This window comes from Myxocyprinus asiaticus, chromosome 16, assembly GCF_019703515.2.
Source record: "Myxocyprinus asiaticus isolate MX2 ecotype Aquarium Trade chromosome 16, UBuf_Myxa_2, whole genome shotgun sequence".
NCBI lineage: Eukaryota > Metazoa > Chordata > Actinopteri > Cypriniformes > Catostomidae > Myxocyprinus > Myxocyprinus asiaticus.
In genome coordinates, this window is record NC_059359.1 from 4,558,367 (window position 1) to 4,576,477 (window position 18,111).

The window sequence follows — 18,111 nt, forward strand, 5'->3', positions numbered from 1 at the left end:
TCCGTTCTGACATTTTTAACATGTGGTGTGTAAATATGAGAATGGCTTGTGTGAGAGTGTGGATGAATCCCCAGAGACGCGCGCGCGCCGCTCCAAAAATCAAAGTGGGGCAAGAAGACGCGCTGCGCCACAGCTGGCTGATCGTCTTATGGAGACGGGGAGGGGCGGTTCGTTTACCTGACACCCCTATCGTCGAGCTCAAACCCTCCTCCTCCTACACCTCCTCCTCCTCCTCCTCCTCCTCGTGCGCTTCTATCCCGCACCGCAGCCCACGTTGCGCGCAGTCCGTGCGCTCCCTAACTTCAGCGTCGCGCGCAGTGACAGCTCTCCATCGCCAGCAGCGAACAGTGATTGTAGACGCGCTCCGGCTCTGGATCTCTCAAGGTGGAGACGAAGTTAACGCGCATTCGCAACTTTTGGATGGAAAACAAGAGGTTTCGTGGAGATTGCTAAGTTCTCGAAGGTATTGTTGTGTTTCCTCGCCTTCTTTCTCCCTGATGTCTTGAGCATGGCACGTTCGCATGCAAGAACATCTGCTCCGAACGCAAAGCTGCTGTATATTTAACGAACAGTCACTTCTGTTTGCTGCCTTCTCTTATCAATAGATTGCATGATAAAGAATTGATAAAGCAAAATTAGGAGAAAATGTGCGTGCATTCTTTAACGTGCCAGTGATTTTTTTATTTATATTTTATTTTTTTATGTATATTCAGGAATTGCTCATGTATTGTTTTGTATCTAAATTTAGATGTTTGGCAATAGTTTTTTTTTTTTTTTTTTTCATAGTGTTATAACAAATACAAAAGAAACATTTACTTTGCACCGTAGCTTTTGGGATATGCATCCCAAGATTATAAAATAACATTCGTTTTGTATTCATTTTTAATATTTTTAAAAAAAAATGACAATCTGGTGGTCAGGACCAAGTTTAACCCATAATATTTACACTTCTATACATGAGAAGGGTGTGTGCTTTTATATGCACAAAATGTAAAATTAAAAGAACGAAAAATCTGACTTCAGGGAGTCAAGAGGCAGGCATACTTTTAAAAGCAATAATGTTGCAAAGAAATGATTTGATGTAAGACTATATTCATCACATTAATTTGAAAGAAATGCACAACATCAAATGCACATTAGTCAATATGTCTAAACAGTGCATAACAAAAAGTATACTGTCATGCATGCTTCTTGCAGTTGAGTTGTGATTATATTTACAGTTTTCCATGTAAAATCGTCATAACTGAGTGTCAATAACTTCATTGAGATTGGCACTAAAATAATTGCACACAACTAAAATGATTCCTGGTCATTTCTGCATATTTAGCTTGAGATGATTGCATTTAGTCACTCAGAACATGTAAAATGAATATATGTGCATATGTGTGTTTTTAATGTATATCTAACACACTAAATTGGCAATTATATGGGGTGTGATAGAATTATATTAAATTATATTACAAAGATTAAGTGTTACACTGAAATGCATGTAAATCAGTGTTATGGTTACATTTCTGTTAATACGTTACTGTTATGCACAGTGATGAAGTGCAAAGAGCTGAAAGAGTTTTAGGAAGTGATGTTCATCTACACCTCCTCTATTTATTGCGTTACTCCTCACAGTTATTCGTGGTTAAAGTGCTGTCCTCAAATTATATTTGCAAACAAGATCATTGCACACTGTAAGATTAGACAGGGTGCATGCAAAATGACTTGTAATAAATGCAGAGTGAAATCAGTGATCATTTTGACTATTTAGAATTACACTGAAGTGCATGGATGAAATATTACACATGTAACAGACACTGTTTTCGCAATGCAAAATGATCTGATCTGTTATTAAAAGGGCAATGCGGTAAAATCGAGGTTATTCATCTTGAGAATACTCTCAACCTTGTTATTTATCTGGGTTAGAATTAGTGTGGTTGATCTGGTCAGTGTTTCTCTGAACAGAGCGACTGAGCTCTTCCTGCCAAAGTCAGGTTTGCTTCTTGTAAGTGCCGTTCAACATCAAAGTTGCTGCTATTATGAAGGTTTCTCTTCTCCTGTTTCATTCTTACCATTTTTCTCGATGGTGACAGGTCGAAATGTACAGTCTGCTGATGTGAAACCGTGTGGGTCCCCTTGATGTTGACTCGAAAGTTAACCATTTTCATTGGTATGACTTAACCTCATTTCCACGGCTGGTTGTTGTTGAGATACTTTCCCTGATGTGATAACCATGCACTCTGATTCATCATCTGTGGCGATATCTGTGTCCCAAATCTGTGCGTGGTGGCATTGTTTGTTACAGTCTGATGGACTGTATAGAATAGGCATAAAATAAAGATGTATTTAAACAGATATTATAGATTTAACATTTGCCATGGACAGGGATAGTTCATCCAAAAATAAAAAATGTCTGTCTTAATTTACTACAAATCCTTTCTTTTCTTTCTTAGATGGAACACAAAAGGAGATGTTAGGCAGCCTCAGTTAAAATTCACTTTTATTTAGGTTTTATTTAGGTTAAGTTTAGTAAACAATGACAGAATCGTAATTTTTTGGGTGAACTATCCTTTTAAGGTCACTGTGCATAACACAATAACCAGTCAGGGCCCTAAACTGAATGTGTTGCACATCCTTTATCTGCAAAAGACAGCAGGAAGTCAGAGTTGGTTTAGAAAAGTCTGAAACGCAAGGTGATTTTCTTGCCCCTTCACACCATACATTCCAGCTTAATTGACCTTCAATTTGTCAGATCCCATCTGCAGAGAGCAAAAAACTCAGGTCAGAGAAGCCAAGCGTTGAAACGGCTCTCTGAACCCATGATAACACATTGATACACTCAGTGGTGACCAAAGTAGCATCGTTGTCAGAGAGAAAACACACAGCGTTTGCCCTCCGACCCTTTGAGACCAATTATCTGGCACGGTGCATTGGGGAAAAAGCACCCGAGAGCATAATCAGCGCAACTTGTCCTTGATGAATTATTTCCACTTTGTCTTGCTTGATTTGTCATGTTTTAAGTGACAGCAATCAAAGCACACACCCGTTCATATTTCCATTGGAACCGCAGGATGAGTTTGCAAACCTTAAATTCCTTACCTCCCAGTGGGATGCAATGAATGTGAGACTTGTGAACTTCTTCTTGGTTGGTCTGTGTGCCTGATTTGTTGTAGTGTTGAAGTCAAGAGTGATATCTGGGGTAAAACCATTAATTGTCTTTACCACTGCGGTAATGAACGGCAGGGTGGAATAACAGCTCAGCAAAGGGAAGAATTATACTTGTAGTTAGAGGAAGGTAAATACCTGTTTAGCTGCCAGCGTATGCATTTATTAGTCTGTCGCCAGCAAATAAGAGGTCTGTCTCGTTTTTTAATATGTGGCTGCTTGGAGATTCCACCCTGTTTGGAAAAAAAAAAAACGTATGATATGATTTCTAATAGTTAGGAAAGGTAACAATGAATCAGAGAGTTCTGATGACATGCTCAAACCAGTTTGGGGAAAAAAAAAATAAGAAAAAAAAAATAAGGATTGTTTGTGCATGCTTGGGCTCTGAGTCAAGCATTTTAAAACGGCAGGCGATTACATACATACCGATACAACTGTAGACGCATTTAATATGTAACTCAAGACTTTGGAATAATTTAGCCAACTTTTTAAAGATGATTTACATATTTCAGTATGTCGCACCGATTTGATGATTTTGTGTTGTTTATTTCCTGAAGCAATAACTCTTTTCATTGGGCCCATTTTACCTCGTGTTAAGAATCGTCGCTGGGTCTTTTCAGAGGACAAAGCGTCAAAAGTGCGTCATGTCAATTTTGTCATGCTTTGGCTAAATGACATTTGTGTAAAATTGGAATAGCAATATTATCATTCTCCACAGCACTATAACTAATAGAATTTGAAATACACACTCGGAGCAACCTTAAACCGTTTTAAATTTCGCCTAAGCTAAATGCAGACACTCCATATGTTTTGATCTCACGTTATTGTCTGGTATTTCAATGCTTGTCGTTATCCGATCTGTGTTGGTTTTCTCGAATCCTTTGTTCTGGTAAAGCAACACAATGAAAGCTGTATGTATCACAGGAATGCACATACTGCAAAAGATCAGGGTTTTAATACCCTCCCACATACTCTGAAGAAACAATTAAACAAGATACTCTCTTTTACAGCGAGCACACACTTATTGAGGTTTGGAGGGACACAGATTAACTCGCAGTGAACACTATACAAATCTTTTCCTTTGCAGTATTGTAAACTGAAAAGAAGCAAAGAATTTCATTTGTTGCTTTTGATTTGTCTTGCACACACTCACACAAAAAGATGAAAGTTATATTGATAAAACACCGCAAATCCTCCGTATTGTCACAAGGCCTGCAATGCAGTTGATGGTATACAGTCTACATACCGTATGATAACTATATTGGTTAGCGCTTTTATTCAAAGTGACTTACAGTGTGTTCAAGATATACAGGCGAGACTGGGGATAGTTGTCACACTTTTTACTCAAGTGAATATTTCTCAGAGGTTTATTTTTGAAAGGCAAAATACATTTCTGGCTGCAAAAAAGCTATTGAATATTGCCCATGAAAAAAGATACAGTTCATTGAACACACATTGACCTTTTGGGGCAAATTGTCCCAATAGCGGGGCATGTTGTCATGTTGAAAATTGTCATTAAATCAGTTGTGAAGGTGAAAAATGTGCTCAACCACACACCTAAACAAAATTTATACCTCTCTTTAAATATATACTGTACGTCTGCATTAAGCAGCCTGTTCAAAATTTTAAAAGTAAAACAATAATGACAATAAACAGCATAAAAAGGTAACACATAAATATAAAAATGTTAATTTGGCTTACGAATATTGTAATTGATAAATTGGATATTTTTTTATGTTATTTTTTGGCATTTAAAGCATTTAATGTGACAATTTTCCCCGACCTGACTTTCATGTAAAATACATTTGTCCTAAAATAACATTTAAACCTGTTGGTTTAAAATCATAATGTAGTTGACTCTTGCCTAAATACATGCAACTGTGGTTTTATTGTGTTTGCTTGTTTACCCAAAGGCTATAATGGCAATATATTGATAGTGAAAATGTATTTGGATGGTAGAATTCATAAAAAAATATTCTAATGTAAGACTAGCAGTTTAAAAACCAACGTGCAAAACCTCTGCTAGAGAAAACACACATTTACGCAATTGGACTTTTGACTCCAAATCTTATCGGTACTGATATATAGCCATTGTGAAAAATAGCCCTGGTCTCCTCTACATTTTATCAGTATACTGTATGCGTTCTCTGGGAATCGGACCCATGATGTTGGCATTGCTAGCCTAGCGCTTTGCTCTACCATTTGAGCTACAGGAAATTGAAGCGTTGCCATCGTTTGGCACACTAAACTAACTTGTATACCTTTCAGCACATCCCAAACACGTGCACCACAAACGAGTGTCAGATCTTACAATCAATACTCAGCACACTCAGCGGTAGGCAAACTGAAATCCGCAGACTTTTGGTCACACTTTCTGTGCCGTTTTAGGGAATGTGTGCAGAATTCTGGATTTAAACATAATAAACTGTGTTAAACAGAGCTGAGAGTACTACATTCTTAATGTTTGCTGAATACATTATCATATTAGCCAAATTTAGCTGAAAACAACATGCATAGAACTTTGTGAATTTCTCCTAAAAGTTCTGCTGGTGCAAATTCGTTTGCCCATGCATTACATACTGTATGTTTAAAACCTCAACAAAGCCTGGACAAAGAGCTTCACAGCGTTTTTTTCTTCTTCTCCCTGTTGCTTTAAATCTATTAATTGTTGATCTGTTGCAATCCACGAGGCAGAAATTAGAGAGCTAATTATTTGATCATATGATGCTGCCCCGCTGCAATGACAGAAAAGTAATTTCCAGGGCCTTGAAAATTATCATAGTTGATTGTTAGGCGACGGATTTCTTTTTTAATTCAATAAAAGCAAGATATAAACAACCGATGAGCTGATAAAGAGCCACTCTCGTGCACAGAGAGCGAATAATTGTTTTTTTAAATAATTAATACGGATTCCTTTGGGCATTCAAAAAGAGCAGGAGCTTATTTGTTGTCGTTCAGCTGTGTAGCCGAACTTCAGGACACCATCTCTCTCTCAAAATAACACTCAAACACACATACACACGTGTTCGCACAAACACATTCATTGATTTGAAAATCACACACATAATCTGGTTCATGTTCAGGTGCAAAGAAGCCACAGGGGGATTTTTACAATGTACACTACAGATTCAATGACACAGTGTGCACTAGAGAGAAATTACTGTGCACTAGGCTGCATCAGTCTGGTCTATTTTTACTCCAAGTGCTTATAAAACAATTAAATAATTAGTGTGAAGATGAAAGAGTTACAGAATCCTGCCCACTTTGGACGACCTCAGAGCTTCACAATATGTGAATAACTGCATTACTGCTGTTTACCTTTTATTCAATACACAAGTCATGTGAGTCGAGCATAAGTCAAGTGCAAAATTATTTTGTCAACCAATATTTAGGCGCTATAATGAGTTCCACGTTTTAATACTTCCAGGAAATGTTGAACGCAGTCGTGTTGATGTTTTAATGGATATTTGTATACTGCCCATTTGCCTTGGCACTGATTGGCTCTCTCTCATCAGTATGAGGTGGGCACTGATGATTCTACCCCATGCTGTTTGTGATATCAAACTGCCGAGATGCTCTTGGCTCTGATTTATCATACCTCAAATAATCTCGTTAATGCACATTTAACATTGAGGAAGTGGCAGGCACATAGACTAAACGACACCTACGCGTGCGAGCATTTGGAATAGCGCTGGTGAAATGTGCCGAGTGATAAAGTGCCTCCAGTGTTGCTAACTTTGGATGTAAACATAGTGTGTTACTGTTCCTTGACAATAAGGATAGTAATGAAAACAGGATATTCAGCATCTGTGTGACGCATTAAACAAGCATCATGGAAGTTTTAATGTGGTAAATTGTTTTGTTACTTGTTAGATGCGTTGAAGGAATTCAGAATGGCTTATTTCTAAACCTTACTAACTTCTAAAAAAATTTCTATCAAGAAATGAAATAATGCGATTTCAATATGACCAACAAGTTGTAAGAACATATGTGACAGTATGAACTGACATAAAATGAAACATGTCCTTGTAATCATGCACATGCATATTGGTTTAGACACTTAGAATTCCTAGATAAAATAGTTAACAATATAAATAGTGCTAAGAAATTAACATCTTAATTTGTTTTATTTTTTTGTAATTGGACTTATTTTATAAGTCAAAAATATTATTTAATATGACTGAATCAACTTGACTACATTAGGTTACACCAATGAAAGTCATTTTTAAGGGTCCGGTCAAATAGAAATAGCTTTTTAAGGCAACAACTTTACATTTTTACAGTGTAGTTTGTGTATTTCTTTGTTGAAACTGCATTATCATGCATTTATTTGTTTATATTTGGTAATCAGAAAATGTGGTAACAAATTTTAAGTCACAAATATTATTTAATATAACGGAATCAACTTGACTATATTAAATTATACTAACGAAAGTCGTTTTTAAGGGTCAGGCGGGGTAGAAATATCTCTTTAAGACTAGAACTTTAAGTTTTTACAGTGTAGGTTGTGTAGTGTTTTGTTATATTGCATTATCATGCAATTCTTTTTTTTCAAATGGTCTTCTTTTACATTTTCACTCAACAAAGATGTATTCATTATTGGTTGCCTTGAGCGTGCTGCAAATATTGGCATTTGCAACTCTTCAGTTGTGTTTACCCTTCTTTAAATAGGCTGGAGCAGAATTCTAACCACAGTTGATCAAATCATTTCTGCTCGGTGAATCTGTGTGCCCTTCTGGATGTCAGAGTTGGTGTAGTTGGTTGGTATGTGTGTGCCAGGGCTCTTGGCACTGTGTGCACCTGTTGGCAGCATCAGCACTCTCCTGGCAATGCCCGCAGAAATGGTGTGATGCTCTTGTACAAGTGCAGGGGAGATTGCACGGCACGTCAACATGGCGGCCACGCTCTGCTTACCACTGCGCTCTGCTGGCGTTTCCATTTTAGGGCGAAGAGAAAAGGGGGAACACTACAACTGCACAATACATTTGTGATGCTTCTTGATATTGAAATCAAAAATCTACATGCAGTAACCCGGTGCAATGAAGTGTCTTATAACAGACATCAGAAGTCTAAGTTGTCATAATGCGCAAATAGCATACTTTCAGCATCAAAACTGTGCTGAATCTGACTTTCCTTAAAGAGCTGGTGTACATAAACTGTTTATAATAATATAAAGTTGGCCATATTAGTTTTGACGTAAAGTGATGTGCAAGTGTTAACATCTCAAAACTGCCAACTTTTTGAACATTTGAAATATTAGGATGATAATGAAACCAGAAAATAAACTATTCAGATTCCATGGGACACCCTAAAACAACAGTGAAATTAAAGTTTTAATACATTAAAAAGCATTGAAGACATTCTCATAAACTTTGCTCTTTTGGTAACTCTATAAAATAGACCTGTCTCGTTTTGTGCACTTTAGATTTATGTGATTAAAATATGACCAAAAAGTTGTAAGAACATGTATGACAATATATGCACTGACAAACAACAAAACACTTTCTTGCAAAAACAAACTATTTTCAGTGTTCTAAAGTTGACCATATTCGTTTTGATCTATTCTACGCCGTAGCTGCTACGCCGCCCACTCTCTTGCACAAGGGCTAACACTTCAAGATGGCAAATTCGCATCAACAACGGAAATGTGTTAAGCACCCTTCGTTTGACATATCAGACTTTGATATGAGGGATTCAGCTGACCAACACTGAAAGACTTGAAAATAATTCAGAAAAACTGTAGGCCTATAGGCTACTCGTGTTGAAATTATGAATGTATGTTATGTACTCAGCGACCTCTTGAGAAATGTAGCCACTTTTTAATGTCATCGCTCTTCACTTACATTTCCTGTTTTCATATTTTCAAAACAGTGATGGTTCTAGTTCACCACCACAGTTGATTTCATATAGCTTGATCACTTTCATTTCATGTCTGTACATGTTACACACACTGCTATTTAAAAACAAAAATAACAAAAAAACTGTCACTGTCTCAACTATAATTAATTATTGGGCTATTCGTCATTATGATTGTTAATGCTGGTGTAAACCAGACCCAAGCTTTTTTTTATATGATCAAATAAATGATAAATACTAGTTTCAATTTCACTTGGCATCATGATCATATACAGTGGGAGATACAGGAAGTATCTATGTTCTAATATACAAATATGAATGTATACACTGTAAAAATGTCAGATAACCTAAAATGTAGCTACATTATGTGGTAATATTAGTTTAAGTCAAAAAATGTTATTAAATTATATCTGATGCATGGTTTCCACTACAGCAAACATATTTAAAAGCAATTTTTTAACCATTCAGAGTGTAATGTTACATCCAAACCACCATGGATGATAACCTTTGACCTTCACCTGTAATTCTAAATCACTGATCTCTTTATGTGTCATTATATTTTTCATATACGGAAACATAAATTCAGAGTCGCTCTGGAATATCTACCATCTTATATTACAGGAGATAGTGTAACTCTTTCAAAATACACCATTTTCCAACCAAAAAAACAAACCAAAAAACAAACAAAAAAACAAAAAAAAGGTATTTATTTATTTATTTTTTAAGTAAAAAGATTTATATTTACTTTTGTTACTGAATCATCCATGCAAGGGGGTTAACTCTTTCAAAATATATAATTTTCCAAAACAAATAATAATAATAATAATAATAATAATAATAATAATTATTATTATTATTATTATTATTATTATTTAATTTACACAAGGGATTTAATATGACAATCAAGCTGACAACAATAGGTTACAACAACAAAAGTCATTTTGATGGGTCAGATTGGGTTTCAGATTACATATTTTCTCTCTAAATGACTTTGAAAACTGCTTTAGAAAGCTATATTAATAAAGATTGTTATTATTACTATATTTACTGAAATGTGATGTATGTGTGAACCTTTGACTTTTGCTGTCACCTGTGTGTGTGTGTGTGTGTGTGTGTGTGTGGTTTATAAGGACCTTTTGTAGGTTATAAACTGGTAATTACAAGGGTATTATGCTATAAATGTGGTTTATGAGGACATTTCTAGTGTCCCCATAATTCAAATCGCTTAAAAAACATACTAAACTATGTTTTTTGAAAATGTAAATATGCAGAAAGTTTTTTTGTGAAGGTTAGGTTTAGGGGTAGGGTTAGGGTTAAGGAATAGAATCTATGGTTTGTACAGTATAAAAATCATTATGTCTATGGAGAGTCCTCATAAGGCTAGCCACACTAACATATGTGTGTGCGTGTGTGTGCGTGCGTGTGTGTGTGTGTGTGTGTGTGTGTGTGTGTCGTGCACCAGCATCATTGACAGATGGCGCGTCATTTTGCAGTAAGAAATATTGTAGCCTACTACTCTTCAGGCTTTTTGCAACTTTTAAACCACAATTGTGTTACAGAACTGTTATAACCAAACTGATTGATATGATCTCAGAGGACTCAGAAATGTACGGTTGCGTGCATGCTGATTTTGATGATCAGTTAACATCTACACACATGCAACCACGAAATCCAGTATGCACACACACACACACACACACACACACACACACACTCAAATCGTTTATTTTGCAGCTACCAGTCGTGGAAGTGTAATGACGACACCGAATTTCATTTTCATGGCGTGTGAATGCTTATTGCTGTCTTTTCTGTCTCCCTGTGTAATCGAAAACAAAACACTACTGTACCGATGCAGCAGCGAGCCTCATACAAGCACCCTTTATCCTAGAAACAATATCGTGTGTTGTGTGCATCCAGTGTGTTTGTGTGTGTGTGTAGATGTATGCGTTATTATTCTGTAATAAATGCAGAACCGCTTCACTCTAATCAAGCTGTTTAAAAATCCTGCGCGCATGTACAGGCGGAAATCGCGCATCATCATCATCTCTCGCTCCTGCGTGTTTATTTATTTATTTATTTATTTATTTTTTCACTTTTACTTTATTTTCGAGTCCATCCTCCTTCAGGACATCGACCGACGCGGGAGGACTCGAAATCCGCCTTGAATCGCGTCGTTTCGGAGGTTTAATTCGCCAGTAGAGATGAGGAACAGGCAGTGCGCGGTGAGGGGAGGGATGAGTCAATGCAACTAATAATTTAATGGAGAGAGAGAGAGAGAGAGAGAGAGAGAGAGAGAGAGAGAGAGAGAGAGAGAGAGAGAGCAGAACAGAAGGGAAACAGAAAGAAACGGACCGAACGCGAATTGTTTGAATGGAACAAATGGAACAAGCGCCGGATACATTATAGCGCTTATTAAAGGCAGGAATGCGCGGAATGCTTTGATGTTGCGTTCGACGTTCGAAAGTGTATCGCGGACTTTTAAAGCTGTTTTCGGGGATCCGCATATCGGCTTGAGATGAGAAGGCAGATCGCCGTGGCTTCGGTGCTGCTGTTAGGACAGATGAGTGGCTATTTGTGTGCGTTTTGTTTTCAGAAAGGCTCGTAGTGTTTAAGCAGAATGGGATATGTCGGCAAGGCGGATGGTTACTTTTATTTTTGACGGTTATTTTGATCACACAACGCACTAACGTCCCGGTGGATGTACCCCAGTTGTCGCCTATAAACTCTATTGAACTCTATAGACTTATTGGAGGTCGGTGCAAATAAGGTTCATTTCAAGCATCTACATTTTTCTTTAGGTTTCTTTAGATTTAAAGTAATAAAATAGGCATTGCGGTTCATAAATATAGTTTTAAGTCTATTATATGCTGAAATGAATGAATATATAAGATCTTTGGTGTGGAAGATATGGAAATGTTGTATGTTTTAGAATAGAAGAGTTGTCATTTTTCATCACCGGAGGAGTGTTGACACAAGACTGATATTAGAGGGAATAAAAGTGAAGTTTTTCCTTCTCCTGCCAAAACTTGAAGGCGCTGTTCATCTAGAACTCCTTATATGCACGTCTTAAAGTGGTGAGTTGCAGCCTTTTTGTTTTTTCTCATTATTTCTTATTCTTTTTTTCCCTCTTATTGAATGGCTTGAATGTTTGTAGTCCTGTTGTTTTTATTTTATTTTATTTTTTTAAGGCCTAAAAAAAAAAAAAAAAAAAAAAAAAAAAAAGGAAATATTTGTTGACACCTGCGCAAGTGGATTATTTCTTGATCATTTGATCCTATTATATACATCAACATTCAGTTTTGCATAATAGTATTTGTATATAATTGTATATAATCCAACATGTTTTATTGTTAATTGGTAGCAGATTATTATTTTTTTTAATACAATGTAAAAAAAAAAAAAAAAAAAAAAAAAAAGAAGTTAAACAAAGACGTACTTCATGTAGTGACATTTAAATGAACTGTTTTTATTCAGGTCAGAAACATTATTTAATATGACTGATTCAACCTGACAAATCAGGTACACAAATGAAAGTCATTTTTAAGGATCAGATCATCCATGAATAGCAAACTAAACTCAGAAACCCATAGACAACTGCGCACTTTCTTTTTTACAGTTTATATACACTATACCTGTTAAATTGGTTCTTTAAATGAAGCCACATAAGTTCACCTTGTGTTCAGTGCTGTGGAATTTATCGTTGCATGTCTGATGTCTTGTTTGGCCTGTTTGATGTAATCTAACCCTGTCTGTCTGGCGCTAGTTCTCTTATCAGTGTAAAAGCAAAGCAGAGACAAGGTGGATGTCCTTTTTCTTGTAATCCTGGATAGTGTATGTACCTCTATGTTTTGTGCTGGCATTTTAAAGAAACCTTTAAAAAAACAAACAAACAAACAAACAAAAAAAAAAACAAGATGCCTTTGAATACAAACAAATGAGATATTTCAAATCTTCACCAGGATTTTCACTGTTGTATATGTGTCTTCACTCTCATGTGGCATTTCGGTTGTTTCAGAACAGTCTCATTTCTATGCAAAGAGATTTTAAACACTGAATATTTTACATTTTACGTCCATCTTGTTCTCGATGGAAAGGTTTATTGTACGGTGTGCTGATCATTGAAGTGGACTCCTCTGCACATTAATGCGATTGCACAAAAACTAGCTTGTTTCCTCTCCGCATGGGATTCTGGAGCGGATTACACATACATAATACATGCACTGAAGAATGGGAACATGATCGTTGCATGAAACATTGTAAATGCCATGTAACATTAAGCTTGATTTGACATTTCGGTCTGCATGGAAGAGCTGCAGTTTAAAGGGATTGTTCACACAAAAATGAAAATTCTGTCAACATTTACTCACTCTCATGATGTTCTAAACCTGATATTCTTTCTTCTGTGGAACACAAAAGAAGATGGTAAGCAGAATGTTCAGTCTCAGTCACCATTCACTTTCACTGTATGGAGAAAAAAAGCTGTGTCAACACTTTTCAAAATTTGTGTTCCAAAGAAGAAAGAAACTTTAAAAAGCATATAGGTTTTAAACAGCATGAGGGTTTCATTGTTTCAGGTGAATAATCCCTTCAAGTTGGATTTGTATTAATTTATTTCTTACCGTAGCAGTGAATCTATTTTTGTGTTCTTTTGGTTTAAAAATATTTTTCACCGTTTACTGAAGAAAAAAAAAAAAAAAAAGTTTGGATGTCAATATAGAGTTTTGATTGCATATGCAGGATATCGCCACTTCATTGACACCAGGCTTCTCCCAGCTTTCCTAATGCCAATGTTCTCACTGATTTTGTTTCTCAGGTGACCGTGAGTAGTGGTGCTGAGAACCATGGAGCACCTCAGCGAGTCATGCCTGGGGAAGGAGAACTGTGAGATGGTTAACAGTATGAACGACACCAAGGCCCCTCCAGCCAAGCTGGCCCGACTAGAACAGAACGGAAGCCCACTAGGAAGGTCTCGTCTAGGCAGCACTGGAGCTAAACTCTCGGGAGTGCCCTTCAAACCGTCTGGACATCACCTGAAAAACTGCCACAAGAGGGGTAAGCTTGCTTTTTACCAAAAATAAAAATCCCGTCATCATTTACTCACCCTCATGTCGTTCCAAACCCGTATAACTTTCTGTCTTGCGTGGAACACAGTTTCCAAGCTGCTATAGTTGTGGTCACCATTCATATTGTTTGGAAAAAAGCAGATTGAACATTCTGCTAGATATCACCTTTTGTGTTCCACACAAGATAGAAAGTCGTACAGGTTTATAATGACACTGAATTTTCATTTTTGCGTAAACTATCCCTTTAACACAGTGATTCTTGACTGGTGGGTCGCAGGTCTGTTTGTATACGGTCACGGACAGCAAGGAAAGAACACCGCCAGGGTTATCCCTCCATTGAAAATTGTTTGGCAGCCACCCAAGTGAAATTTCGAGCCGCTGAGGCAAATGTAATTGTAATCTTGCGTTCTTCGCTTTATACATGCTAAATATGCTTCTTCGCAGTGCAATTAAAGGTTTTCTTGCTTGTGTGGCGCGAGCCATCACAGAACCATTCGTGTCAATGATCTACTCTTAACTGCTGTATTTCTGGAGCATGCATGTCAACTGGCTTCCCTCTACGTCGCAGTGCAGATCACAAAACTGATTCGACTTTTCTAGTATAAAGCGCAATGGAGGAAGTCAAACCTCTCAAACAGACAGCCCTGACATGCTTAAGAGCACAGAGGAGGAAAAGATACAACATTCTGCAATGCGCCAAAATAAGGATTTTACAAATTACACACTACATCATCATCCTTACTAAAACTGATCACGATATAACAGTTATAATGGTAACTGTGGTATTTCGACAAAAGTCTTAAAGTTTTGTATTAAAGTCTATTGTTTAGAGCTATTAGACCTACTTTTTATTACAACTGTGGCAGTTGTAGTTTAAGTTTCTAAATGTGTTTAGGCTATTTTTTCATAACCAATACTATAATTGTTTTTTATATTATTATTAATTACTACTCTGACCTAACCAGGGGAACGAGGAGCCGTCCATGGTTTTACATGAGCTTATATGGCATTGCACTGTAAATATAAGGGCAAGTACATAAAGGGCTTTAAAGTCTGGATCTCCAAGACTTATGACTTCAACAACAAAAATAATGTCACTTGATACATGCCCTTATACTTGAAAAACATGAATAAAACTACGCAAGATAAAAATGTGACCCAGGCTATATTAAATACAGAAAACGTTTTCTTACTATGTTGGTTCGCCACTTTATGTCCAATGAAAAGTCTGGGTCCTGAAACACCAATTGTGCACCACTGCTTTAACATGTATCCTAACCAGGTGCGATGCTATACGATTCCATGACAAGCAATTTTTTGCTCCGCACTGAACGTGAAACTGCTGCTTGCCGTGACATAATCACAACCAATTAGAACCTGATGTTTAACGTACAGATCTGTAGAGTGGAATTTTGGACCAATGACGTTTTGAGATGGCGGGGCTACCCAGCGCAATGCTGTTAAAATAGAAACCAAGCAGCCGACAAAATGAGCATGTTTACATTCACACCAATACACTGAGAGCTATCAAAAAACACAAGACACATTTACATGAGATTTGAAATCTTGGGGTTGTTCTCTGCTTTTGACGTCAAAATGTTAAAAGTCATGCGCACAACATATGCCGGTAAGAACGCTGGCAAAGGTGTTTACATGCAATGCAAAAGTGCGGTAATGGGCAAAAATCTATGTGTGCTGATCATTTATGACTTCACCGCGATAAAGGAAAACCGTTTAAGGCGTTTACACTTACACATTGTCGGCTCATTAAGCATAATGGGTGTACAAATGTGCATGTAAAGGCACTCACTGTCACTCGTCACTTGTCGCATCGTGACTGGTTAGGACAAATCTCAGATTTACATGGAAGAGATGGCTTTTATTGCTTGTTGCTTTATCGCGTGGTGCATGGTAAGGACATGCAGATTGATCAAAGAGCTTTGTTGTTTTCCGAGTTCCTGCCGACACGTAACTATGTGTACGATTAGCATTTATCATTAGCACTTGTTTGCAGACGTATTTGTCTCTCGCTTTAGTGCATCAAATAAACCATTTTGTTGAATTTCAATGTTTAGTAAATGCTGACGATTTATAGGTTGCTGATTTCTCGTATTAACGTGTTGATATTTTTTTAGCCCAATCACTGCTGCAGAAATTTTAGAAATCTGCAGTGTATAAGGTTTATGCCATAACAACTAACATCAGTTTTACATAGTCCACATTCTATAGGTCTCTGGGCAACCACTATTATTATTTATGGGAAAAACAGAACTTTTGCTGAGTGCTCGCTGAACTTTGGAAGCTACTGTATTCATTGTTTTCATCTGAATAATATTTACCATGGGCTTTTCTCAGCTCTCTGGAAACAAAGCATGTATTGATCCTGAAATGAACCGACACAGCAGTCTTTATTGTTAGATCTTTATCTATTAAAATTGGAAAAGCTTCAGTTCAGCACATTCCTTGGCATCTGCTTATGATTTACCCTATTTATCGATTGTTTTCCAGAAAACGGTGGCCTTCTTAGGAAACTGCGACTGTGAGGAGCAAAAATATGATTTAATGCGATTGCCCGGATAGACAACATTGATATTACCCCCATACTCTAATAAACCTTGTAAAAATAAAGGTCTTGGGTCAAAGAGATCACAAAGTTCCTGATATTTCTTCACCAGAATTTCTTCACAGCTGGCTGGTATTATGTGATATTTGCGCTGTAAACCCGAACACATGATAGAGGCTTTGGAGAGAGATTCTTCGTTTTTTCCCTGATAGCAGCGTGCTGTTTACACAGACTCGTAAACCTCAAGGCTATACGGTGATGCGTTGGGAGCCGTTGCATGGCATAGGGTACTGGGATCTGCCTGAAGAAGTATTCTAATGTGATTTCAGCACCTTAACAATAAATAAAGCGCTAAACCCTGAAGAGCTCTAACCTTTTAGCACGCTAACACGTTTAAAAAAAGAGCTGTTTTGTTGATGCCGTCTTGCCTCATTCAGCATTCTGATCTTATTATATACGTTACAATGCTGATTTATTGTAATACCATTATAGCATCACATCAATTGATAATTAGATGTGTTTGCTAAGACAAGCATTTCTATTACTATTGCTCATACTTAGTTTTAAGGATTTTTTAAAACCCTAAATTGCAAATTCTGGCACGCCACTCATCCTGCACCATTTGTGCTACAGACATGAACGATATTTCCAATCATACGGCTTGTTGAGGAGAGTTGTGCTATTACTTTTTTAAGTGATTGGATTTGATAAAATGGGCAAAATAATCCCATAGATTTACATGAAAGGAGTGACTCAAACTATATCTACAGATTGAATTGGACCAGTCAGGAACTACCCAAAACACCCTAAAGAAAAAACATTAAAGGCACCAGAGAAAATTCTAGCATAATGGTGGTGAGTAGATTTTATTGTTAGCTTGAGTATGATTTCCAAGACATACTTAACCTAAAATGCAACACGAATAATAATACTAAAATGCATTTTTGCATGTCCCTCTTGTGGTGAAGTGTTAAGCGTGCCCTCTTGTTTTCACAGGTAACATGCTGCCAGTGTTTTGCGTTGTGGAGCATTACGAGAGCCCCATCGAATTCGACAGCAAAGAGGAACATGCTGAGTTCGTGCTGGTCCGAAAGGACATGCTTTTCAATCAGTTGATCGAGATGGCCCTGCTCTCGCTGGGTTACTCGCACAGTTCGGCTGCACAGGCTAAAGGTACAGTGCGCTTTCGCAATCCAAATCCAAAACTTGGTGATAACACACATAGACAACGACATTATTAGATTAGATTGCTATTGCTTTTATTTCTTTTTAATCTCCAATTTTTATTTATTGCAGTGTTTCAATCATGCAACCTTTGTTAAGTGAAAAGGTTTAAATGCGAAAACGAAGGTCGCATGACCGAAACTTTGCAATAAATAGTTATTATTCATACACATTATAGTAGTGCGTGAGATATTTTCTTTTTTTCCTTTACCATTTTAATAGTTGATGTCTACTAGTAACGTTTCGAGTGTG

General features: G+C 37.0%; 1 protein-coding gene across 7 annotated transcripts in view; it reads left to right on the top strand.

The window, feature by feature from the left end:
* The first annotated feature begins 251 nt into the window (after nt 1–251).
* LOC127454124 (DNA-binding protein SATB1-like) overlaps nt 252–18,111 on the top strand; it is an 84,601-nt gene continuing 66,741 nt past the window's right edge. For 4 of the 7 annotated variants that reach the window (XR_007899495.1, XM_051721100.1, XM_051721105.1 and 1 more), the window contains exons 1-3: nt 11,114–12,083; nt 13,823–14,061; nt 17,632–17,808. Coding sequence is in view for 6 of the 7 variants with exons in the window: in XM_051721100.1 (XP_051577060.1) it covers nt 13,851–14,061; nt 17,632–17,808 (388 nt within the window). In the remaining variant the exon portion in view is untranslated. Of the gene's footprint in view, nt 464–11,113; nt 12,084–13,822; nt 14,062–17,631; nt 17,809–18,111 lie in introns of those variants that run through there. The other 3 variants (XM_051721102.1, XM_051721103.1, XM_051721101.1) reach the window with 3 other exon arrangements.